General features: G+C 39.4%; 2 protein-coding genes across 3 annotated transcripts in view; one reads left to right on the plus strand and one right to left on the minus strand.

Annotated features, from left to right (window-relative positions):
- zgc:165481 (uncharacterized protein LOC100073327 homolog) overlaps positions 1–27,989 on the plus strand; it is a 197,354-nt gene that overhangs the window by 86,550 nt on the left and 82,815 nt on the right. The window lies entirely within an intron of this gene.
- Positions 9,442–27,989, minus strand: part of slc7a9 (solute carrier family 7 member 9) — a 54,783-nt gene continuing 36,235 nt past the window's right edge. The window contains exons 6-13 of the mRNA XM_067997980.1: positions 26,486–26,585; positions 25,944–25,988; positions 21,944–22,067; positions 17,325–17,428; positions 15,228–15,324; positions 13,312–13,461; positions 11,319–11,493; positions 9,442–9,773 (exon numbers count right to left, since the gene is read on the minus strand). Coding sequence (XP_067854081.1) covers positions 9,712–9,773; positions 11,319–11,493; positions 13,312–13,461; positions 15,228–15,324; positions 17,325–17,428; positions 21,944–22,067; positions 25,944–25,988; positions 26,486–26,585 — 857 coding nt within the window. The 3' untranslated portion in view covers positions 9,442–9,711. The remainder of the gene's footprint in view (positions 9,774–11,318; positions 11,494–13,311; positions 13,462–15,227; positions 15,325–17,324; positions 17,429–21,943; positions 22,068–25,943; positions 25,989–26,485; positions 26,586–27,989) is intronic.

Here is a 27,989-nt window from a genome sequence, read left to right on the forward strand (position 1 = left end):
CTGATCTGTATCCTAACTCCATCCACCTGCCTTGGCTCCGTATCCCTTAGTACCCTTGGCTAGCAAAAATCTATCGATCTCAGATTTAAAATGATTAATTGAGCTAGCATCTGCTTTTTGTGGGAGAGTGTTCCACACTTCTACCACCCTTTGTGTGAAGACGTGTTTCCTAACTTCTCTCCTGAATGGCCTGGCTCTGACATTAAGGTTATGTCCCCTTGTCTCTATACACTATCAATTCCTTTCAAAATCCCAAAAACCTCAATCAAATCACCCCTTAACCTATATTCCAGGGAAAGAGCTGCACTCTTTCCCATGCTGATATATCCTTTCTAAGGTGCAATGCCCAGAACTGTACACAGTACTCCAGAAGTGGTCTAACCAGTTGGCATATCTCAATTTTTCTACCAGAAACCATTGCCTTTTGAAAACTGGTAAAATTCAAGGTGGACACAGCTTCATGTTCATCCCCATGTGGTGTATGCAACTTAGTAACATCAAAACAAACAAAGTAAAAGAAAAACTAGTTGCCGGAAATCAAAGAAAATGCTGGAAACACTTAAGCACTTTACAGGTCATTATTTTTCTTTTGTGGGTATGTTTTTTCCCTTCTATTTCCCTTTGTTTTGTTCATTTTTAAATGCTGTTCTTTTATACTATCTTATAGTTCTAATGAAGGTCCAGACCTGAATTTTTAACTTGTTTGTTCCCTCCACAGATGCTGACTGACCTGCTGAGTGTTTCTAGCATTTTCTATTTTTATTTTAGTGACATCAAAATCTCACGAGTGTAATCAAGTGGATGGCTATGAAGAGCAGTGGAACTTGTGATTACAGTAGCTTTGAAACTCTTCAATCATCAAACATTACAGCTTAATAGCAAAATCTTGTCATTCCATTTCCTTATACCCATACTTAAAATTTGCATGTTTATGAAACAAATAGTCAGGTAGCCTACAGTTTGTGGATTTTTGTCAGTGTAATAGATGAAGCAAAAGTTAATTCTATTGGTGGGAAATATTTAATGAATAGAAATGTGAGTTGTAGTCGGTGTAAGCTTATGTAGTGTTAATCGAAGTTAAAATGTACAGCTCCAATGTAATTTTAATAAAAACTCACCACCATAGAGGGGGAAAGGTAGTGCAACTGAAGCCAGAGCTCCCTGGATGACGAAAGAGAGAGTAAGATGAAGCAGAAAAAGGGGCATATGACAGATGTCAGGTTGATAATACAAGTTAGAACCAGGCTGAATATAGAAAGTCCAGAGGGGAAGTCAAAAAGCCAATGAGGGGCAAAGAGTGTATGAGAATAGACTGGCGGCCAACATAAAAGGGAATCCAAAAGTCTTCGATAGGCATATAAACAGTACACGGGTAGTAAGAGGGGTGGGACCAAAAAGGAGACCTACTTATGGAGGCAGAGGGCATAGCTGAGGTACTAAATGAATACTTTGCATCTGTCTTTACCAAGGAAGAAGATGCTGCCAAAGTCACAGTAAAAGAAGAGGTAGTTGAGATACTGGATGGGCTAAAAATTGATAGAGGAGGTACTAGAAAGGCTGGCTGTACTTACAGTAGTAAGTCACCCAGTCCAGATGGGATGCATCCTAGGTTGCTGAGGGAAGTAAGGGTAGAAATTGCGGAGGTACTGGCCATAATCTTCCAATCGTCCATTAGATGCGAGGGTGGTGCCAGAGGACTGGAGAATTGTTCACAAAAGGGTGTAAAGGGTAAACCTGGCAACTACAGGCCAGTCAGTTTAACCTCGGTGGTGGGGAAACTTTTAGAAATGATAATCTGGGACAGAATTAGCAGTCACTTGGACAAGTATGGATTAATTAAGGAAAGCCAGCACGCATTTGTTAAAGGTAAATCATGTTTAATTAACTTGATTGAGTTTTTTTGATGAGATAACAGAAAGGGTTGATGAGGGCAATGCGATTGATGTGCATATGGACTTACAAAAGGAGTTTGATAAAGTGCCACATAATAGGCTTGTCATCAAAGTTGAAGCCCATAGAATAAAGGGGGCAGTGGCAGCATGTATACAAAATTGGCTAAGCGACAGGAAACAGTAGTGGTGAACAGTTGTTTTTTGGACGGTATTAGGATCACTGCTTTTCTTGATATATAAATGAGTTGGACTTGGGTGTACAGAGCACAATTTCAAAATTTGCAGATGACACAAAACTTGGAAGGGTAGTGAATAGTAAGGAGGATAGTGATAGACTTCAAGAGGACATAGACAGGCTGGTGGAATGGGTGGACACATGGCAGACTAAATTTAACGCAGAGAAGTGCAAAGTGATACATTTTGGTAGGAAGAATGAGGAGGGGCAATATAAACTAAAAGGCACAATTCTAAAAGCAGTGCAGGAACAGAGGTCTGGGGTTATATGTGCACAAATCATTGGCGGTAGCAGGGCACGTTGAGAAAGCGGTTTAAAAAGTATATGGGACATTGGGCTCAATAATTAGAGGCATAAGAGTACAAAAGCAAGGAAGTTACGATGAACCTGTGTAAAACACTGGTTCGGCCGCAATTGGAGTATTGTATCCAATTCTGGGCACCACACTTTAGGAAGGCCTTAGAGACGGTGCAGAAGAGATTTACTGGAATGGTTCCAGGGCTGAAGGACTTCAGTTACATCGATAGACTGGAGAAGCTGGGGTTGTTCTCCTTAGAGCAGAGAAGTTTGAGAGGAGATTTGATAGAGGTATTCAAAATCATGAAGGGTCCAGACAAAGTAGATAGAGAGAAACTGTTCCCATTGGCAGAAGGGTCAAGAACCAGAGGACATAGATTTAAGGTGACTGGCAAAATAACCAAAGGCGACATGAGAAAACTTTTTTACACAGCGAGTGGTTATGATCTGGAATACACTGCCTGAGGGGGTGGTTGAGGCAGATTCATTCGTGGTCTTCAAAAGGGAATTGGATAAGTACTTGAAGAGAAATATTTGCAGGGCTACGGGGAAAGGGCGGGCAAGTGGGACTAGCTGGATTGTTCTTGTGGAGAGCCAGCTTGGACTCGATGGGCTGAATGACCACCTTCCGTGCTGTAACCATTCTATGATTCTATGATAAAAGTGTGTGTGATCATATCCAGAAAATATTTCTGGATACAGCCCTGTGTTTAACGTATTTTGAATCAACTTACATCCTAAAGCTTAAGAAAATTATGAAGATTGAGGACCAAACATCAAACAGTTTCTCATTGCCAACAACTAAAATGATTAACATTTAACAGCAGGTGGCAGTAGAGTCCACCCTCCCATTAACTTCGACAAAGCGAGTGGATAAGCATTTGCAGGTCACCTTATAACTGAATCTGAAAGCACCTTGAATAAAATTACTGTAGATGATGCATATTAACTGTAGATATATTAATATTTATCCCATAAATTGTTAGATAAATACTGTTGAAATAGAAATAGCATGTAAAATTCTGAATTATGTCAGTTGCAAGTATAATCTTCAGGTTAACCTGAACATACCATGGATCAGGCAGGATATGCAGCTGGGAAAATCTGAAGAATGTGGGTCACTTAAGAGACTTAAGCCAAAATCCATTTTACCAGCCCTGTCACTGACATTTGCAAGAAAGTCTGCATGAGTACAAAGCAATTCTTCTTGCTTTATACTCAAACCAAACTTTTTCTGAAGATCAGCCTACTGACTTTACATTGGAATAGTCTAAGATTATAGAAGCTTTTGTTAACTCCCAAATTATCCATACTTTTGAAAGTTCTAGCCTAATCCATGATTTGTAGTATGGTTTTTGCAAGATCGTTGCGATTATAGTTGTAATTACGGAGACATGGCTGCAGGGTGACCAAGGATGGGAACTGAACATCCAGGGGTATTCAATATTTAGGAAGCACAGGCAAAAAGGGAAAGGGGGTGGGGTAGCGTTGTTAGTAAAGGAGGAAATCAATGCAATAGTGAGGAAGGATATTGTCTCGGAAAATCATGATGTGGAATCTGTATGGGTGGAGCTAAGAAACACCAAGGGGCAGAAAACGTTGGTGGGGGTTGTCCATCGGCCCCCAATCCCATGTGCTTTAATTTTGCACACTAACCTCGTGTGGGACCTTATGTAGGGGAGGGCATTAAACAGGAAATTAGAGACGCATGCAAGAAGGGTACAACTATAATCATGCGTGACTTTAATCTACATATAGATCGGTCAAACCAAATTAGGAATAATACTGTGGGGGAGGAATTCCTGGAGTGTGTACGCAATAGTTTTCTAGACCAATACGTTGAGGAACCAACTAGAGAACAGGTGATCCTAGACTGGGTATTGTGCAATGAGAAAGGATTAATTAACAATCTTGTGCGGGGTCCCTTAGGGAAGAGCAACCATAACATGATAGAATTCCTTATTAAGATGGAGAGTGAAGTAGTTGAATCCGAAACTAGGGTCCTGAATCTAAATAAAGGAAATTATGCAAGTATGAGGTGCGAGTTGGCTATGATAGATTGGGGAACTTTACTAAAAGGGATGACGGTGGATAGGCAATGGCTAATATTTAAAGAACATATGCAGGAATTACAACAATTATTCATTCCTTTCTGGCGCAAAAATAAAACAGGAAAGGTGGCTCAACCGTGGCTTACAAAAGAAATTAAGGATAGTGTTAAATCCAAAGAGGAGACATATAAAATTGCCAGAAAAAGCGGCAAGCCTGAGGATTGGGAACAGTTTAGAATTCAGCAAAGGAGGACAGAGAGATTGATCAAGAGGGGAAAAATAGTGTACGAGAGTAAACTAGCAGGGAACATAAAAACTGACTGTAAAAGCTTCTATAAATATGTCAAGAGAAAAAGATTAGTGAAGACAAATGTAGGTCCCTTTCAGTCAGAAATGGGGGAAATTATAATGGGGAACAAAGAAATGGCAGAACAATTAAACACATACTTTGGTTTTGTCTTCACAAAGGAGGACACTAATAACCTGCCAGAAATGTTAGGGAACCAAGGGTCCAGTGAGAGGGAGGAACTGAAGGAAACCAGTATTAGTAAAAAAAAAATAGTGCTAGAGAAATTAATGGGGCTAAAAGCTGACGAATCCCCAGGGCCTGATAATCTACATCCCAGAGTACTAAAGGAAATGGTCCTGGAAATAGTGGGTGCATTGGTGATCATCTTCCAAAATTCTATCGACTCTGGAACAGATCCTACAGATTGGAGGGTGGCAAATATTTAAAAAAGGGGGGGGGAGAGAAAAAACAGGGAATTGCAGACCAGTTAGCCTAACATCAGTGGTGGGGAAAATGCTAGAGTCTCTTATAAAAGATGTGATAACAGAACACTTGGAAGGCATTAATGAGATTGGACAAAGTCAACATGGGTTTATGAAAGGGAAATCATGCTTAACAAATCTACTGGAGTTTTTTGAGGATGTAACTAGTAGAATAGATAGGGGAGAACCAGTGGATGTGGTGTATTTGGATTTTCAGAAGGCGTTTGATAAGGTCCCACACGAGGTTAGTGTGCGAAATTAAAGCACATGGGATTGGGGGGAATATACTGGCATGGATTGAGAATTAGTTGACAGATGGGAAACAGAGATTAGGAATAAATGGGTCTTTTTCCGGGTGGCAGGCAGTGACTAGTGGGATACCGCAGGGATCAGTGCATGGGCCCCAGCTATTCACAATATATATATCAATGATTTGGATGACTGAACTAAATGTAACATTTCCAAGTTTGCAGACGACACAAAGCTAGAGTGGAATTTTTTTTTATTCGTTCATGGGATGTGGGCGTCGCTGGCAATGCCAGCATTTATTGCCCAACCCTAATTGCCTTTGAGGAGGTGGTGGTGAGTCGCCTTCTTGAACCACTACAGTCCGTGTGGTGAAGGTACTCCCACAGTGCTGTTAGGAAGGGAGTTCCAGGATTTTGACACAGCGACTATGAAGGAACGGCGAGAGCTGTGAGGAGGATGCAAAGAGGCTCCAATGTGATTTAGACAAGTTGGGTGAGTGGGCAAGAATATGGTAGATGCAGTACAACGTGGATAAATGTGAGGTTATCCACTTTGGTTGTAAAAACAGAAAGGCAGATTATTATCTGGTGATAGATTGGGAAAAGGGGAGGTGCAACGAGACGTGGGTGTCCTTGTAGACCGGTCGCTGAAAGCGAGCATTCAGGTGCAGTAAGCAGTTAGGAAGGCAAATGGTATGTTGGCCTTCATTGCAAGACGATTTGAGTACAGGAGCAGGGATGCCTTACTGCAGTTATACAGGGCCATGGTGAGACCACATCTGGAGTATTGTGCGCAGTTTTGGTCTCCTTATCTGAGGAAGGATGTCCTTGCCACAGAGGGAGTGCAACGAAGGTTTACCAGACTGATTCCTGGAATGGCAGGACTCCCGTATGAGGTGAGATTGGGTCAACTAGGCCTATATTCACTAGAGTTTAGAAGAATGAGAGGTGATCTCATCGAAACATATAAAATTCTAACAGGACTAGATAGACTAGATGCAGGGAGGATATTCCCGCTGGCTGGGGAGTCCAGAACCAGGGGTCACAGTCTCAGGATACGGGGTATGCCATTTAGAACAGAGATGAGGAGAAATTTCTTCACTCGGAGGGTGGTGAACCTGTGGAATTCTCTACCATAAGAAAGTGTCTAACCACCTCCCCTTGACATTCAACTGCATTACCATCGCCGAATCCCCCCCCCCCCCCCCCCCCACCATCAACATCCCGGGGGTTACTATTGACCAGAAACTTAACTGGACCAGCCATATAAATACTGTGCCTGCAAGAGCAGGTCAGAGGCTGGGTGTTCTGCGGCGAGTGACTCACCTCCTGACTCTTCAAAGCCTTTCCACCATCTACAAGGCACAAGTCAGGAGTGTGACACCATCCAGGACAAAGCAGCCCGCTTGATTGGCACCCCATCCACCACCCTAAACATTCACTCCCTTCACCACTGGCGCACAGTGGCTGCAGTGTGTCCCATCCATAGGATGCAATGCAGCAACTCGCCAAGGCTTCTTCGACAGCACCTCCCAAACCCGCGACCTCTACCACCTAGAAGGACAAGAGCAGCAGGCACATGGGAACACCACCTGCATGTTCCCCTCCAAGTCACACACCGTCCCGACTTGGAAATATATCGTCGTTCCTTCATAGGCGCTGGGTCAAAATCCTGGAACTCCCTACCTAACAACACTGAGGGAGAACCTTCACCACACGGACTGCAACGGTTCAAGAAGACAGCTCACTATCACCTTCTCAAGGGCAATTAGGGATGGGCAATAAATGCTGGTCTCGCCAGCGACGCCCACATCCCATGAACGCATTTTTAAAAAATCCACAGAAGGCAGTGGAGGCCAAGTCATTAGATATATTCAAGAAGGAGATAGATATATTTCTTCATGATAATGGGATCAAGGGATATGGGGGAAAAGCGGGAACAGGGTACTGAGTGAGACGATCAGCCATGATCATTTTGAATGGCGGAGCAGGCCCAAAGGGCCGAATGGCCTACTCTTGCTCCTATTTTCTATGTTGCACTTGCATTCTTGTTTCCTATGTTACAAACCTCTGGATCTCTGCTTTCGAACTTTTTAGTCACTCATATGACATTGCTTCAATATCTCCAAAGCCATTGACAGCATCTAAAATTATTTTTATCTAAACAAATTATCAAATGGCCCCCCACCATTCATGCCCATCTGGTTGTTTCACAGAACACCCTACCTTTAGCTTATCTTCTGACTTCTTTTCCCCAGTAACTTAGAGATTTCCCAGATCTCAGTCCCCTTTCCCACTCTGTTCCATATTCAGATCAATGATCTTCACTCTTTTGTTTGATTTCACTACTCATCAGATTGCATGCTATTAGTGCTCACAACCTTCAGTTCTCTTGCAGCACAATGACTGAATTATGATGTCAATATCTCCTCGTTGTCCTGCAATGGCCATTGAAAGTTTTGTTTCAGTAAGTTTTTAAAAGATACTATTTCTTAATTTCCTTCAAAGCCTTCTAAGGTCTTGTTCTGCCCTGCCTCTGCAATCTTCTCCACCCCTACGTGCCAGCACAAACCCTCTACTTCTCTAACTGATTTACTCTCTTGTTCCCTCCCTCTGCTCCATCATCAATGGCAGAGCCTTCAGCCACTACACCTCAGCATTTCAGAACTCATGAAACCTTTCTGTCTTGTAATCCCCTTCAAAAATTTCCTTTGAAACCTACCTTTTCAACCGCACTTTGGTTATCTCCAGTAACTCCTGCTGGGTGTCCTTAGATTTTCATCGCTCCGCCATTGGCAGCCGTGCCTTCAGCTGCCTAGGCCCTAAGCTCTGGAATTCCCTCCCTGAGCCTCTTCGCCTCTCTACCTCTCTCCTCTCCTTTTAAGGCGCTCCTTAAAACCTTCCTATTTGACCAAGCTTTTGGTCACCTGTCCTAATATCTCCTTATGTACCTCAGTGTCAAATTTTGTCTGATAACCTCCTGTGAAGCGCCTGTGGATGTTTTACTATGTTAAAGGTGCTATATAAATGCAAGTTGTTGTTACATGAACCCTCTTGCAAGTCAAAGTAATAGAAACCACCTCTTAACTTTTATTATTTCCCTGCCTTTAACCCTCCTTCATCTGTTGACATTAAAACATTATCTTCTCTGACTGCCAATAGAACTCCCATATTTCCTCCATTAGCAAAGCTACTGCGAACAAGCTAGATTTTCCTCTTTTTGTGCCAAATGCTTCTTTTCCACTAAACTCTTAGTTCTCTATGAAGCCCAAATCCATCAAAGACTTGAATATCACTTCTGTATTGGAGGTTGGGGGGGAATCTTCTAGCATCATTCCTGGACAGGATACAAGAAAAAGCTTGTCATTTGATAGGTGATCCCCCTCTCACTTCTATTTCCCAATGTCTGTCTGTTGCAAACTTTCTTATCTTTATTTTATGAATACTACAATTGCCAGTGCTTCCATGAACGTTCTACCTTTGTTCCTTATAAGTTCCAAATATGCAGTGCTACATGCTCTTTCTCATCTCTACATACTCACTACATTGCACAGTCTCCTACTCTAATTGTAAAGTGTTGAAAATTTAATGGACCTGTCAGGCCTCTAACTCTTTAAAATGTATACTCCATGTTTTTACTACAGTGGCCACTAACCTTTGTGTCTTTTGCATATTACACTTGGGATAACTTTTCCTTTTCCTTCCTTGTTTTAGGTCCTCCAGGATCAAATGCCTTTCCCTGATTAAATGAGCAGGCAAACAATTTGCTTCTTAGCTTCTGCCTCAATTACTGTAAGGGTGACTTCCTCCTCTTGGGAAATAATTGGTTTCTACTTGGTGCATTCCCTTAACACTATTTCCTATGTGGGAAATTAGGATGGTAAATCTGGCTCTTTCACTTGACACTAGTACACTTCAATATGAATTTTAATAAGGTGATCAAACATATATATCACATTACAAACTGATTTTATACAGAGTATATATTAATTAAAAATATACCAGACTATATAAATTAATAAGATGGCAGATATTTGATATAGTTTCAAATAATAGTACTTCCTTGAGTACTATTATGTATGTTGGTTTACAGAAATAGGAGAATTCTTGTTTGTTTTTTCAAAGATGCTGTCAGGAAATATATTACAGCTGTCTCTGCTCCATCTCTAACCATAAAATATTAGAGGATAGAATTAAAAATGAGGCAATGAGTACTTTTACGATTCAGACTCTGCTGGTGCTACCTCCATCAACAGCTGCAGATGCTTGGTAAAGGGTCCTGAAAATAAAATTTGGAGGTTACTTTTTCATCAAAACAGTCAGCTACAATCATGAACATGATGAGGCGTGACGCAAAGATATACTTTCACAATTACTCATGTACTAAAATTTACATTGTTGGTGCTTTCACTGTTGGTAAGGATGTGAAATATAGGCTGATTTATCCAACAAGAATGAAAAACATTTTGTGCAACTAAACATATCCACATAAATATGTTTTTTGTTGTTCATTTGTCCAAGAAGAAAGATGTGCTATTTGCTAACTTTCTATCTTATTATATTCATAAGAAAAATAATATCTGGAGAGTTAATCAACAAAAGGCAACCTAAGTTATTCATTGAAATATTACATTTGTCAACACAGATCTACACTTCGAGGATTTTTTTGGAGCTTGGGTCTGGGTTATCCATAATAGAGTCCAAATATTAGGTCTGAAAAGGAAGGTAAAGTTTGTGAGGGAGAGAATTTACTACAAGGAGATACTTGTGTGACATGATATGAATTACTTGTGTGCCAAGGAATTCTGGCACGAGATCCACAGGACCATCTTGTTGTCTGCTTGATGTCACCAAATAATTTGTATCATGTGACAAAAACAAATGCAAATGCTTCTTAAATTTTTTTTAAATTTAAAGACGTAACCTGTCCAATGAAAAATACCCCTAGCAAGCCCAACAACAGCAGCTGAAAAACACGGTGGCAAATAACTAGTAACAAAGTAGTCTATTTAAACCTCCTTGAGCCGTAGGATAGCCAGCAAATTTGCTCCTGGGTCAGCGAGCTGCTATTCTGAGCAGCCTGCTGGGCAACAGTCAAGAGCAGCATAATGACAGATCTTCTGCCTAGTATTTTGTAGGAATGTACACGACTGGTAAAGATCATTCCAGTCTGTCTTGCTAGCTTCAGATTTCAAAAGCAGAACACACAATTCACTAGCTATATCACTCAGTTGAATTTGTTGTCAAATGCCTATTCAGCTTGTTCTTGAACTACTGATGTTATCAACTGCAATCACCTCCTTGGCCAATCTGTTCCAAATATTCACCATTCTTGGTGTGAAGTAGTTATATCTGATCTGTCCAATCACCTCCCCTCTTCTGAGTTTCAGACTATGACGCCTCATTGTCGTTCTCCAGGCCATAGTAAACAGTTACCAGGGTTCCAATTTTTGATCCTCTTATGGATCTTTATTACCTCAATAAGATCCACTCTCGGGCTTCTATTTCTTGCCCCACACCCCACCTCAAGTTGCTCTTTTTCTTGTTCCACTCTGCATAAGGAAATGGCTGGCCCCTGCTCATAGGAATGTAGCTCAGATATGGAATTCAACAATGAGAATTTAACCTATTTCCATCTTCTGCTGTATTGCTGCAACACTTTAATAAAGGGACCACTGGATCATTAGGTTTATGTTATAACACCAAAAGATACATACTGATTTTATAAATTGATCCAAATAAGCCCAACTTGCTTTGGAACTTATCGCTAGTTGTCAAGTTAATTAATAATGAATACATTAAGCAACAAATATTTACTACTTACTCATTATTCTGCGAGTCCAGCTGAAGTGAAAGTAAATAAACAGAACGTAAAATATCATTCCTCCCACAATAAATAGTGCACAATATAGGTAAGCCCAGTCTGGGGAGTCAATGATTGGAGCCAGAATCAAGTAAATAGCGACAACAGTCACCACAAGCGGAAGAACTATGGGGACCTGAAATGAAAATACACAGTGAGATTTTAACAATACAGATATGGGAGAGGTTTTTGAGTTTTTTTGATTAGCCAGGTTTCTGACATGTGGTAACCCATCACCACTTTCAAGAGTCTCCAATTCAAGCTACTGAGAAATCTATACCCATCAGTCGGCTTTTTGTTTGTCCTGTGTGGAGTGCACATTCTATCCATGTAGGGTCACATCCCACATACCTAAGGCCAGAGAGTTTAGTTGCAGGTTGGCAGAGCTAAGGTTTAGGAAACAAGCAATCACAGATACTGTTATCGTTTAACAAGCTGAAACCATGCAACTCACCACAGCAGATTACTGAATAAGTTTTCATGAAGTACAATACAAGATCATTGTGTGATTTGGACAGTTCCAAAAACCTATGAATATAATGAGCAGCCCTACATTCTAATTTATTTGTTTTAGTAAGGGAATGGTTACTTGGGACTATGAACAAAGTGGTAGTGTCTAAGAAAAAGCTCACAAAATATCTAATTGCACAGTACTAAACCATGGGGTAATAGATTGTGGGAGGGGGAAAGACCATCACAGAGAGGCACTGACGGAGACCTGGGAGCAGTTTACATACCCATCTTTTCTACCAAGCAAAACATCTGGTATGATGAGACCCAAAGAGGTGATAAGGCAATGCATTATAAAGATAATAGATGGGCTTTCTATAATAATTCCATATACTATTCCCTGTGAAATAAGACCTGCATTGGTCTCATGTATTCTGATGTATTCTCAATAAAGGGGATAATAAGCAAACTGTCATGTATCTACTCACATTGAAAGGCTAAAAGACTTAAGTCAAAAAATATTATGAACTGATCTCAATGTAAATCTGAGAAGCAGTAAGAAGGACGATTTGAACAATACATTGGAGAATGAACCATGGGAATGTATGGATATATGTTCACAAGTACATATGTTCAGGAAGTAGTGCACAATATAGGTATGCCCAATCTGGGGAATTAATGATTGGAGCCAGAACCAAGTAGATAGCGATAAGAGTCACCACAAGCGGAAGAACTATGGGAACCTGAAATGAGAATAAACACTGAGATTTTAACAATACAGACATGGGAGAAGAATTTCAGTACAAAATCCTCCGTCAAAAGCAAAATACTGCGGATGCTGGAAATCTGAAATAGGAACAGAAAATGCTGGAAATACTCAGCAAGTCAAGCAGCATCTGTGGAGAAAAAAAGTTAACCTTTCAACAGTTTTTTAAACAGTTCAAAAGGGATGATTGCTGTACACATTGTGGGAGACAAACCCGAAACTCTTGAATTATCTCTGGGGAACATAAAATGTTTTTTTCTGAGGCCCTGCTCCATTGGCTGGACCTTGGATGCAGCAGGCAGCTTATCAGCAAATCATAGGCTCACTTGCCTGCAATTTCAATTTTAGATAATGGCTGAGAAAGCCCTGAAAAATGGATTACTGTATTGAATAATTTCACACTAGAGATTAACAAATTTATAATTGCTCCTTCTGTTTAATTTGTTTGTGAATTTAGCAATGCACTTAGCCTCTTATACAAACTAAGTATGAGCCTAGTACAGGGTGTGGAGCAAATATTCTTTGGCAAATTAAATTATAACTTACTGTGTTTTGTACAGCATTCAACCCAACTACCAATATTATATATTGTTTAATGGATAAAAAAACTTTTGAGAGCAAAAGCCCACTGAGATTAAATGGGGTTCCTGAAAAATAAATGTAAATTTCAGTTGATAAAAGTAATGTCTGTCCACATAATTATATTTGCATAGGAAAGAAAGGTCACATAAATCTAACCTTTACTGGTCTTCTCATATGTTTTCTTGTAAATCTCATGACAATCAGTGAGAGAGCAGTCAGTCCATAAAAAATCCAGGAAGCAAAGCTGAAGTAGTTTATAAGAGTGTTAATATCCGCAGGAATTATGTAGATAATAGCTAGAAGGCCCTGAAAAATAAATTGCAGTATTAAACAATTAACTTACTAAAGAGGAGTTATGGAACTGGGTTTATATATAATACATTACCAGGATTTTTTTCAGAAGATGTTACTTGAGTCTAAAAACAAAATCACGTTGGTTGACACATAATATGACACATGATATAATACTGAGGTTACTGTGCTCGAGGTGTTAGTGAGTCCAACATTCTGATCAAGCTAAATTAACTTGCGTACTTAAAGCATCTCTACCAATATTAATTTGGATGGAATAAACTCAACCTGATATTGTGTGCAAATCACCAAGGCTACTGAAAGCAGCAGGGCAGGAAGGGCATTTGACTACCAATAATGGTAGGACTGGAGTAGGGTCAGCTTCAAGAAGTGCATACACTGTTGCTGTAAGGCAGCTCACAAGGCAAATTCTGGGGTTACCTAAGCAAAGCAAGAAATAGGTTAAAGGTATCTAAATTCAGGGAAGTTAGTCTATCCTACTAAGGATTTTGGTGCACCTGACGACCAAAACAAATGGGATGTAGCGAGAGATCACAGTCTTCTTCGAAAAAAGTGAGGCCTTTCAGAAAACGTGATAAGGATGCCGACGAACCTTAACTGTTACATGCAAGAGTGTAGGCACATTCCTTTGGCTACTAAATAGACCTACCTATCCGATCGTATTTCTATGACTACAGACTTTCCTAGTATATAAACGTTTCCACCGTAAAAACTTATAATGCAAAATGGAAAAGATTTGTTCGTTGGTGCTAAGATCATGAATCGATCTGTTGGGATGTAACATTTCTGCCATCAATTAAAGATGTGCTAATTGTTGTGTTTTGGGAATTGTGATGATTTAACCTAGGAGGAATTTTGGGTAATTGGTAAGATATTCCTATTAAGTTAAATTTGTCTCACAAAGGATTAAATCCTCAGAGCACCCAAGTTTTGGGAATGTGAATTAGACCAATTATTCTGAGACAATTAGGTCAATTTACACCTCCCAGAAAGGAAATTGGCTGTAATATGTTGTGATGGCTTCATTCATATACCAGAGGAGGTGCTGCCAAGGACACACTCCTAGGAAGAGTCCGAGGTCAAGCCTTTGGCGTTCTGTCCAGCTAAGAAAGGAAGTCAGAAACAGACGGTCCACAAGAATTTGGAGTGGAAACAATCACAGGGGGTGAGATTCTGTTTTTTAAGGTTAGAGCCCCTTCTAGTTAGATGATGTGCTGAGAAGTACTTAACTATTCTTTTCCCTATTGTTCCAAGGCAATATTCATTCTTATGTCGACTTTGAGCTGAATTCAGGATTTAGAATCATGCCTGCATTTGGCAATGTAACATTTACAGCAGGTCACTGATTTGCTGCCCATAAATAACATTTTCTAAGCACCATTATTGCTAATAGTACAGCACCAGGCAGCCTCAATATACAGTGGAAGGAATTCTGTTTAATTTGCTCTTTGAATGTATTGCACTTTAGAATACCAACAAATGGCAGTTGTAGTCAGTTTTGAATGGTACTCCAAGTAGGTTGGAGATGTTGGGCTAGAATATACAAATGTATAATTTTCACAATCACTACACTTTGAGAAATTTGATACACTATCTAGACTGTTTATAGTATTTTTATTGTAATAATAATGATGGTCTTCCGTTATTGCCACCACTGTGGATACACGAAAACGGCTTACTGTCATTCTGACATTCATCATATTAGTACACTAGCATCAAGCTATCTCTTTTTTATAGTAAATGAAAACTGAATGACTTACATTGAACAGGAGAGCCGGTGAAGGTGTTAAACGTCTGATGTTGATGTATGACAAAATCTTAACCATGTGACCCTCACGTGCCGTCACAAACGTAAGCCTGTTAAGAAAAGATGAAATTAAAACAGCTCTCCAGACGTACAGAGATATTTAAGTTTCAGCTATCAGCTAACTTTAATGATCTAAAGAAAGCTTGAAAGGGAATAAACTGTACAGACAGATAAGGAGCACAATGCATTGGTTGTACCAATGTGGTGAATCAGTAGGTGGGGAAAGTGAATCTGTGCCTGTCTCCCCATGCAATATTAGCAGAGAAGGAATGGTTCATTTTTTAAAAAGAGGTAGGCCAATCTATTTCATCTCTTACACCTCCTAACAGATGCTCCAAGAGCCCAGAAGCAGATTGTCCGGCTGAGCCATTGGATATGGTTGAAGTAGGTGCTGAACCAAAGGGAGGAATATAAAGGTAGAAATAAGCCTGTGTTGGTAACTGGGAAAATTGGAGGACACAGTTATTTGGTAACATAAGATTTGTGATCTTTCCTCATAGGGGACTGTATCCTGATAGCATTCATTTTTCGACAGAGGCGTCTTCTTAATTCCTGGTTGAACAAATGTACCCAATGTGGCATAATGTGATTGAGCTGTTTGTGATCAGTAAACTTAATACAGTATATTTCAAGAAGTACTTTCTCCCTTATCTTTCTGAGTAGTGTGAGCAGTAAGGAAACCATCCCAGTGGAATTCATCTATTCACTGCCTCTATCTTGAGTTTGATAGTAGATTGCGGTCAGCTGTGTCAGTGTTGGAGAATTTGCCTACTGCTGTGAGTCATTGTGAAGTTGCTCAAAGTAGAAGATGATGTTTTCCTGCACTTTGACCACTGCAGTTAAAATTAGAATTACCAGGAAAAATAAAAATACTCCTCTTTCCGAAGGAATCCATTGAACCTGTGGCAGTGGACATTACTCCCCTCTCCAAGCAGATGGCTGACTTTGTACAGTGGGTCACAATTTCATCTCCTGTATTATACATTGATATGGCCTCCAGCATTGATGCATGATGTCTTGACTACCCCTGAAGCTGAATACCAATCAGTTTTCCTTGACACTGTAGTTTTAAACCTCAGCTACCAGATGTTTATCCTATCTTGTGATCCTTTTGTATCAAAAAATCCCCAGGTGACTTTCCTTAATGTAGACTATCCTGGTTGTAATGTAGAGATTATACTGCATTCAAAGAATGCAGAAAACTACATGACCTACCATTGCATACCTTGCAGGGTCTTGTATATTATTTTAATTGAAGAATCTTCTTTATTCCAGGTTCCACCCAACCAACCCCTCAATCTGTTCTTTTCAGGAAGTATTCTAAGTAGCTGCATTGTAGCTGGTAGAGTTGTTTAATATATACTCTTTCTCCTTTGTAAAATAAATGATATTCCAGAAGAGAGACATTTATATGAATCAGGAAGGGAACAAAATGTCAGCATTGATACGGTTGTCAAAATATCTCCAAGAAACTGCATCCTTTGAGTTTCCCTGTTGTGCACATGGGATTATTCATGAAGTTTATAAAGGATGCTTTCATTTCAGGAATGTAAATAACCACAGCAGGTAGTAAATTTAAATTCCTGTGCCACACAGTAGTAACATGGGCGTTGCACTCTCTATATTATCATTTGGCTGCTCTGATCTCCTATATTTCAATCAATTTGTGTGTCAGAATACCCAGGCTTGGCTTGGAGTATGAATACTGTTTGCGAAGGATTCTTCCTAATATCCTTGCTATCCTTGTCTGATAGTCTGGGCTGGACTATGTATTTAAAGAGAAGTTTGTCACCCTACCTGATTAATCCCCACACTGTCAGATATGGACACCAAATGTAAGCATTTCCCCACTGAAAAGGAGGGTATTTTTTTTTTAAATCAGAGCACCTCATCATGGACTACTGTCTTGCCTTTTTGAGAATCTAGCATTTGCAATGGCCTGGAAGTGAATTACCTATACAAACCCTCAGCCAGAGAATAGTGTGGTACAATGGAACCTAAATGGGAAAATGCATCTTTGGTCTTTGTTTTAATAAAAAGTATCTTTTACCTGCCGGCTGTGAAACAGGAACCATTTGCAGCTCCAAAGGTAGAAAATACAACAAAGAGTGGAACTATCCAAGAGGCCGGTGTGAGGACCCGATCACCAAAAGTCTGTTAAAATAAATAAATGATGGATTATGTCACAAATGTTCCTGTTACAGTGGCACAGAATTTAGAGAGAGATTTATTTTCAGGTGTAATTCTAGTTAGTGGACTATGCCATGAAGTTTGTAGGTTTGTTTGTAGATTTAAATACACCACTGGAAAATTAATGTTAGAAATTAGCATCCAAACAACTTGAAATTAATGTATGGAACATTCTTCAAATCGTTTCTCTTTCAAATCATTGTCTATCCTTAAGCACAGTAATTTGAAACTTCATTAAAGATACTTGGGCGTTGGACTTGAGACTTTTCTGATGAAAAAGTGGGAGCATTTTTTGTAGCAGTTTTTAAAGTGACTACTTGCAACTAACTATGTGAGTGAGGGTCAACATAATATCCTTAACTGAACCTGCCAAACTTCAACTGAGCTTCATAAGTGGGAGTTTTGGCATTGGAAGAGCCTGGCCACTTTCTCCACATCTTTTGAGCATGTTCTCAAATGCATTTCTAATTGGGAAGATCCATAAATAGATCAAGGTCATTACTGGATAACATTTATTTAGATCCTAGTTATTATCTGCTCAGACTCTATATGCCTATTATAATATAAAGCTATTGGGTTATAAAGGTTACAATTTGTAGATGAAATGTTTTCTGTACAGGGCTAACACTTTCTGGAAGTTATGATGTGGAGATGCCGGTGATGGACTGGGGTGGACAAATGTAAGGAATCTTACAACACCAAGTTATAGTCCAACAGTTTTATTTGAAAATCACCTCACCTGACGAAAGAGAAAGCCTCTGAAAGCTTGTGATTTTCAAATAAAACTGTTGGACTATAACCTGGTGTTGTAAGATTCCTTACATTTCTGGAAGTTAGAGTTAGGATAATGTTTTAATATTTTAGTTCAACTCTTCTAATATCTACCTTTTTACTTCTTAGTCAAATAAGTTTTGGACTGCAGTATTTTTCTGAACTATTACAATCTATTGCCGAATTTAACTTTTTTCATTGGTTTAAAACTACATAAAATGCTGAAGTTCACGCTCACAGGTCAAATTATTTTAATTTTTGACTAGTTGCCTGTGATGAGCTTATTTCTTTATTGCATTTTATTTTGTACACTTAGGAAACCTTGATACAGAAAAATGAATAAGATGATACATGATTATTTCACTTTTTAATTTTAATGCAGCTACGACTATCAGACCAAAGCAAGATGTGTTCATCACCTCTTTACCATAGAATTTTTTTTTGGGATGAGAAGGAAGATTTGAAGCAGACATTTCAGCCTTGCATTTTGTATATATGAAAGAATAAATTTTACTTGTTGACTAGAAATAAATAAAGATGCTTTACAATCAGACATTTCCAGAACACAGAACCATTAAATCATTTACTTGCTTCATGTACAGTAAATGATATGGACACTGATCATAATTTAATTTGACAAGACAACTAAATATTAACAAGCCTATTTGTAAACAAAAAAGTCTATGATTTATTACTTCTGAGCATACTTTTTAAAACAAGTATGCATCACTTACCGGATTTGGATGCCTCCCTTCCCCTGAATAATGCAAAAATCAAAGTTTCTTTTCTCTATACCTCTATGCATTTCCAAAAGCTTTGGAAACTTAGTTCACTTTCTTGACTCTAATTGCCTGGCCCTTTTGCCAGCACTCTATTGTAGCCATTGTCATTTTGCTTCGAAGAAATTGACCTTTTATTTTCAATATTGTTTCATTACGTATTGCCGGTGCACCAAAAACCAATTATTTAGGCCAAGTTGCTAAATTTCTGCATGTAGAGTAGTGTTTGGATTATTTCAAATAACCTCCCAATAGATGATATTGCTTTTGACTCTTTTGCACCATTGTCTCATTCAATGGTTCAAAAACAGTTTCTGTAAGCAGACCATGTCCCTTTATTATCTGAAGTCTGTATCTTTTCACTTTCTGCTTTAGCAGAGTGTGACCCAGGGGCTAATAGAAATCATAGAAAATTTACGGCACGGAAGGAGGCCATTCGGCCCATCGTGTCCGCGCCGGCTGAGAAATGAGCCACCCACCTGAATCCCACTTTCCCGCATTTGGTCCGTAGCCCTGCGCATCCAGGTATTTTTTAAATGAGTTGAGGGTTTCTGTCTCTACCATCCTCTCAGGCAGTGAGTTCCAGACTCCCACCACCCTCTGGGTGGGAAAATTTTTCCTCATTTCTGCTCTAATCCTTCTACCAATCACTTTAAATCTATGCCCCCTGATTATTAACCCCTCCGCTAAGGGAAATAGGTCCTTCCTATTCACTCTATCTAGGCCCCTCATAATTTTGTACACCTCAATCAAATCACCCCTCAGCCTCCTCTGTTCCAAGGAAAACAACCCCAGCCTATCCAATCCATCATCATAGCTAAAATCCTCCAGTCCTGGCAACATCCACTAAAACTCCTCTAGTGCAATTACATCCTTCCTGTAATGTGGTGACCAGAACTGTGCGCAGTACTCAAGCTGTGGCCCAATTAGTGTTTTATACAGTTCCAGCATAACATCCCTGCTTTTATATTCTATGCCTCGGCTAATAAAGGAAAGCATTCCATATGCCGCCTTAACCACCTTATCTACCTATCCTGCTACCTTCAGAGATCTGTAGACATGCACTCAAGGTCCCTCACATCCTCTACACCTCTCAGTATCCCCCCATTTATTGTGTATTCCCTTGCCTTGTTTGCTCTCCCCAAATGCATCACCTCACACTTCTTCGGATTGAACTCCATTTGCCACTTTTCTGCCCATCTGACCAGTCCATTGATATCTTCCTGCAGTCTACAGCTTTCCTCCTCACTATCAAACACACGGCCTATCTTTGTGTCATCCGCAAATTTCTTAAACATGCCCCCTACGTTTAAATTCAAATCGTTAATGTATACCACAAAATGCAAAGGACCTAGTACTGAACCCACTGGAAACAGCTTTCCTGTCGCAAAAACACCCGTCGACCATTACCCTTTGCTTCCTACCACTGAGCCAATTTTGGATCCAATTTGCCACAGTACCTTGGATCCCATGGGCCTTTACTTTTTTGACCAATCTACCATTTGGGACCTTGTCAAAAGCCTTGCTCAAACCCATGTAGACTACATCAATTGCACTACCCTCATCAATCCTCCTTGTCACCTCCTCGAAAAATTCAATCAAGTTAGTCAGACAAGACCTCCCCTTAACAAATCTGTGCTGACTGTCCTTAATTATTCCATTTGCAATACCACTATTGGATTAAACACTGCCTTGTGCTAGACTACCATGTCTAATCTGTTAGGCAAATTATGCACAAACCAGTGATTTAACTGGCCAAAGCAACTAATTATATTAATTTACCAAATCCGGTAAGGTTATGAAAAAAAACAAAGAATCAAGCAATAACTAGAGTACAAGGCATCTATGATTTATAACATTCAATTTGCCAGCAGTTAAAATAAAGTCCTGAGTAATGAACGTTAATAACCTTTCTTGTGACCCTTGGTAATAGCCTGATACCTCAAGCTGTACCTCTCATGTAGTTTCATACGAAATACTTAACCAAATTCTCAAGAGTTTTTTCAATACAGACTTCAAAATCAAGCAAGAACAGCACTCCCTGGCTTTTATCCAATTAATTTCTTTGAAGCAGTACAAAAGTGGTTTGTATTAGGAAAACAGATGTTTTTTTTAACATTATCCAAGATGCAATGGGATTATACCTCATAAATTTAGAACAGTTGATGGCCATTTTCATGTACTGCCATGTTCACCATAATCTGTGTATTAAACCAAGGCAAAATTTGCATACACAAATTCCCAGACAAACAAATTTGTCATTTAAATGTTACAGCATATCATGTTTCGCACTGCCACGGAGACATTCTTTTGAAAAGCAACGATGATGTTAAATAGAATGAGATGGCTGGTCTCGCTGAAGTACATCCTGCAGGTTCAATCTGATTACTGCAATAATTGAAACCCCAGAACAGATCACTTTTCTCAATTAACTCTTCGCTAGCCACTGCTGTCTGTGTTCTTAAATAATGTAATGTTTCATGAATTTTGACCAAGTTTACACAGAAAGGATTTGGAAAAGCAAAGGGTCAGTATAGCTTATTTTTAGATTTTTTTTTCTTGTTTGTGAGGAGGGAGCTGAAGTTCATGAAATTAGATGAAATTTGATTTATAACTGTTACTCTGTACAATCACATGCTGTCAATAAAATATATAAGGTAAACACAAATTTTGTAATGCTGGACAGTCACAATCTGTGACCGTGCACTAAAAAGACATGGTCAAATATTGGGTGTGAGCTACTCAGTAGGGCTTAAATGCAATTAATCACAGTTGCTAGCAAAAGTGTCTTGTATACCCTTGAAGTCCTACAGTTTTCTTTTGACCGTACATCTGAAATAACATGTCTGGAAAGAATTTCCCAATAGAATGCAGCAATTCTTAGATTTCTGTAACTTGAGGACTGACTAACAACTAAAGAGGTACTTACCACAGCAACAGCAGAAGACTGCAGCAGTTCTGTGGGAGTCATCACAGTGAAATATGCAACATTAACCAGGATGTAACAAACAGTGACTAAAGGAATACCAATGATGATGGATAGTGGTAGATTTCTGCCAAACAGAGATTATCAGCTTCTATTAGAATAGATAAAAACTTCAACCGTTGAAAATTATTTCTTTACATAACTCAATACAAAAAAGTGTTCATGCACATTTTAATCAACAATAGAATATTTTTCTACTTTTTCATTGTATTTCAATTGCAAAACTACACTCAGCTTCTCCAGAATTATTTAGCATCAGCTACTTATTTGTCCTTCTGCAGATACCATTCTGCAATACCTCGTTTACAGTCGCAAATATGAGATTCCTCAAAATTCTAACCCCCATATAACAGTATAAATTCGGCAATTTATATATTCCAAGTTGGCAACTGCATAAGCTAGATCCACCTCAGGTATGCATGCAGGCAGCCACTGCAAAATATTGATTTCTGCATCATATGCTGTTATACATTTTGGGTCTGCCTTAAGTGTCCTCTTGGGTACGTTGCTCCTGGTCACTCCCATAAGTGGTCTAAGTGTCTTCCACTCAGGAGTGTGTCTGTACTGCTCAATATCTAATTATACAATAACATAAACTGGAGGTGTAACAATAGGACCCCCTTGTGATCTGATCTGGATATTGTGTCTTTTGCACATGGCCCCATGTGTTTCTCCAATGTTTCTGAAGTAGGGTTCCCAACCCGGAATTGGGGATTCCTCCCCTGAGTGCTGCCTCCAGCAGCCCAGGGGATCAGCTCTTTAAATTTTCCTGCCACAGTGCGCTCCTGCCATCCACCCCCCACCCCCCGCTCCATGACGTCACCGGCTGCTGATCAGAGATCAGAGAAGCCTCCGGTTCGGTGACATCACCCGACCACCACCGCTGAGAGCCACGACCGACTGGTGTGCTGGGATCAGTCGGAAGAGGGCATTTAGAGAGTCTGGGATAGAGGGGACTCGGCAATTGGGGGGGGGACTCAGGAATCGGGTTGGGGAGGGAAGAGAGGGAGACTCGGGAATTGTCTCTTCTCACCTGAGAATCTTTTATTCAGTGCAATTGAGGTAACTGAAGCTCCAGAGGCAGGAGGGTTTTGCATTCATCAAGTGCCTCTTATTCTTATTATGGACTATTCAGAGTTTCCCATACTTTTATATTATAGCTTACAAGCATTTGAAATCCAATCATTAATGTTTTCTATTGTATTTCTAAGGATCAGCTCAAGAGATGCTTTGAAGTATTGGTGGGAGATGGAGACTGGGCAGTGGGAGCTCAGGGAGCGAGGGAGATTGAGGAATGGGGGCTTGAGGAGAGAGATGGGGAATGTGGGCTCAGATAGATTTTGGACAGCCAGTGAATGAAACCTGGGGACTTTACTGTGTGTAAATAGTGAAAGGTTGTTTCCATTGGTGGGCGAATGGGGAACAAGAGAACAAAAACCAAGGATTCTCACTGGAAGAACCAAGCGGGAAGGGAGGAGGAAGGTTCTTGAACTAAGGGTATTTAGACCGTGGGATCCTTCACCATATGCGGCTATTGAGGAAGAGACTAAAACTTAATTTAAAAGGGAATGGGATAAATATTTGAAAAAGTGGAATATAAAAGGATCTGGGGGTCATGGGAATGGTGCACCAGCACCAGGGGCCAAACAGCCTCCTCCTGTGCTGTAATTTCTATAATTCTATGAAAACTTTCCTTTATTGAGACTGAGCCCAGGGAGTGGTTTAGAAATGTTGGTGCTGAGCTGAGTTTAGGATGAAGTGCCCCAAACACTGAGCCCACTGCCCTTTGTGCGATCTCTTGGTTTGGTTCAGGTCGGTCTGTGCCGCTCGGTTTTGACGTGTGACGTCCAAGTACAGATCAGCTCTGACTGAGGTTCCCAGTTCAGTGTTGCCACCTTCACACAGAACCAGAGTCCAAATCAAAGTCCAAGGAGATAGGAGGGGAGATTGGGGCTATTAAAATTGGCATCATAAAATTGGGGAGCCTGAGGTACCTCACGCAGTGCAGGAGATTTCTGGCTATGGTTTCAGGGTGAATATCAGCAGGTTATAGGATTACTCCTATTTACAGGTAGGATATCAGGGCATTACACTTATTACTTACTACCAGTTACGTACAGACTCTCAGTGAGTTATTGTATTACTGTTGGTTATGGGGAATCTAAGTGGTACCAGTTTGACTTAGTATATACCTTTTTATAAGGTAAATGCAATAACGTTTTTGGAATGATGTGATCAGATGTCATGTGGTCAGATATCACATGGTCAGAACATCATGTGATCAAACCTCCAGGAATGCCAACCCTATTCTGAAGGCAGACTTTAGTGAGAAGAGAGTAGATACAAAACTTTAAGCTGCTTTATTTCACAGACACAAGTGAATGTGCAGAGTAAAAGTTATAATCAAATCTCATTTGAGTCCCGCTAACTTCAGCTCTTTCCTCATGAACAAGAAAAATAATAGAAATACACGACACTATCTCTATTAGACAGCTCGTTTAAATTTTCCTGATCAGCCTTCTGATCCTGACCGACCCTCAGCTTGAGAAGAGTGAGTTTTCTAATCACTGGGCAAGCTTCCTAGCTGGCTGACTGACTGACTGCCGATCTGTCCCTTTGTCCTTTTCTCTGTCTTCCTAGCCAGTAAGAGGGAAGTCCCTCTAACTTCTTCCCTATTCAATGCTTTGCCAATTGGCCTGTCAATAAAACCAGCTTCCTTTCCTCTCCCCTTTGGGGTGTGGGTATAAAGGAAACATATCTTGCTATTCTGAGAATGAGTAGGGGCCATCCTAGCTTAATGGTTTGGAATAAGACTCGTTGTCTCAGTTTGAAGTAGATGGTCAGCCACAACATTCTGCAAACTGGCTCATCTAACTTTTATACATTTACAGCCTGTGGCTTTTCTAAATCTATGTGAAATCACTTTGTTTTAAAACACAACATTTATATATAATTGATACCTTAAGATCAAAAATCCCAAAACATGACATAGGCGCATTATCTACATTCAATTTCCTCCATTTTTAAAATAAGGTCAATTTGTGGGTACCCATGCTATACACACATGAATAAAATTGTCTTATTAGCTGTCCATCAGTATAAAAAGTGATTCCACTCTACCTGTCTGAGTCTGGATTAGAGGATGTTGTCAGTCTTTTTTTTGAGAAGTAATACCAGCAATTTGCATTTAGTTCTTATTTCCAAAATGAACAAAATTTCTTCCCATTACTGCAAGTTTCTCCTGACCAAAATGTTAATTTTTATAGTTGAAGAAAGAACAAACTTGCATTTAAATGGCATCTTATCATATCTCCAGGGTGTTCCAAAGCACTTCATAACCAATAAATTACTTTTGAAGTGCAAGTACTGCTGTTTTGCCTTTGTTACCTCTAGACTCGACTATTCCAATGCTCTCCTGACCAGCCTCCCAGCTTGCACCCTCTATAAATTTGAGCTCATCCAAATCTCTGCTACACATATCCTAACTCGCACTAAGTCCTATTCACCCATCACTCCTTTGCTCGCTGACCTACATTGGCTCCCGGTCCAATATTTGTGCGCAGCAAGATCCCACAAATAGAAAATAAGATGAATGGTCTGTTTATCTATTTTTACTGTTGTTAACTGAAGGATGAATGTTGTCTAATACATTGGGTGAAAATTCCTGCTCTTCGAATAGTGCTATGGGATATTTTATGTCCAACTAATTCACTGGAACAGTCAGGAGACCCTTAGTTTAACATCTCATCTAAATTCACATCCTCTGACGCTGCAGCATTCCTCCAGTTCTGTTAGCCTAGATTATATTCTCAAATCCTGAAATGGCTTGAACCTTATGATTTTCCACTGTTAATTTTGATTGGTGTTGTGTAGTCTAAATGTATTATTTTTATTTCCTATGCTTTCTATCATTTTGTATGCAAAAGCTGTAGGATTTTCTTACCTGTAGGGATCCTTCAGTTCTTCTGTGATAAAGTTAAGCTGATTCCTAAAAAGGACAGACGTAAGCATAATAAGAATCTTTAATATTAATAATGAATGAAATTAGTTTCCTTTGCCAGATTACTTTAAATACTTTTTGGAGTGCTACTATTATATAGACTTTTAACCACCTAAAATTGATAACTGGGATTATTTAAAATATATATGTGTGTGTGTGTGCGCGTGTGTATGTGCGGCGTGTGTGTATATATATGCGTGTGTGTATATATGCGTGTGTGTATGTGCAGCGTGTGCATGTACGAATGTGTACGGGTGTGTGTGTATATGTGTATGCCAGTGCATACACGTGTGTGTGTGTATGTGTATGTGTATATATATGTGCGCGCGTGTGTATATATATGTGCGCGCGTGCATGTGTATGCGCATGTATATGCGTGTGTATATATGTGTGTGTGTGTTGACTCAGTACAAGCATTTAATATCTAAACAGTATTCATTTGAATCATAATAAAATAGAAAAATATGACCATTAAAGTCTCTTACCATCCATCATAAGCCCAAAGTCCATTATAAAATGCCAAACTAATTGAACCAAAGGAGGTTTGAGTTCCATCAAAGGAATTTTTAAAGTTCTCTGTATTTCCTGCAAAGATGAATCGTGCATTATATCCCAGAACTGTTTTTGATTTGTATGCTTGACTGATGTATTGTTTGTAACTTAAAGAATCACTATTAATGTTACTTCAGGGTATTTCAGAAATGACCATAACTACAAGGAACACCACCACCTTAACAGGGTAACTGGGGGTGGGCAATAAATGCAGCCACATCCAGAGAACAAATTTTAAAAATGTTCTCTTTGTTTGTTCAAGAGGAAAATAAAAATCTCGTACTTGAAGAGTAAGGACCTCTAGTGTCCTGGCCAATATTTGTCCCTCAACAAATACTACCAATAAAAACCTGCTCGTTCATCTTATTGTTGTTACAGAACGACTGTCACTTTTGCCTGCATGACAACAGTCACTGCACTCCATTGCTATGGTGCTATATAAATTCAAGTATTTATTTTATTTCCTCTCTTTTCTCTCCTGTACTTGTCAAATCTTATCACTCATTTTGTCATTAACAGAAGATAAGACCTTATCCAGATTCTCTTAGTCAGGAATAGAACCTGAGCAATATAACCAAAACAGATAGAAAGCCAATCTTTAAGGACTGCATTAGACCCAAAGACATTTGGAGACCAATTTGATTGTATTTCTTCTAAGAATGTCCTCTGAAGTGATCTAAGCTTAGTACCTTTAATGTGACACAATCTGGATCACTGTAAGTATTTCTGGAAGAGCAATGGCTTCGGTCAAATTCCTGGAAATTTCTAAATATTGCATTCTCTATCCTTTATTGATGCCAACCTGATACACTACCAGTAAACTAGATCTAGGGCGAGACGATGCCTAAAAAACAATCCTGTTGCATATTAGCAAGGTCTGGAAGGCTTTCCCTGATGTACATAAAGATGAGCTGATTGCTTCCAATTCTTTGGATGTGCTAGTGAGTCCTGAGATGTGCAGTGGGTGATTTATTGTGTGAGATATTGATTTTCTGAGTAATTAACAATGATACCTATAGAATAATATTAGTTATTTATCATTACATTATTGTATGTGCATTTCTCTATTTTCATCTTCTAGCTAGCTTTTTAAACCTAGAGGAATTTAATATGAACAGCATTAAGCATTCATACAATAATATCATACAGGGCAATTTCCAACTTTTATACCATCTCTATGATTATATTAGAGCAATTTGTAAATGTATAGCTTGTTATGGCAAAATTAACTATGCATTGCTAATATTCTATAATGTACTTCTGTTAGTCACAATTTCAGTTTTATATGGTCATCAGTATAGCAACTTGAGACATTTTTCTACGTTAAAGTTGATATATGTACATATATATATATATATATATATATACACAAGTTGTTGTTGTTATAGCATTACCAATTGCAAGTATACCGTACTCCACTTATAGCAGACACTGTTT

Source organism: Heptranchias perlo, chromosome 16 (assembly GCF_035084215.1).
Source record: "Heptranchias perlo isolate sHepPer1 chromosome 16, sHepPer1.hap1, whole genome shotgun sequence".
Lineage (NCBI taxonomy): Eukaryota > Metazoa > Chordata > Chondrichthyes > Hexanchiformes > Hexanchidae > Heptranchias > Heptranchias perlo.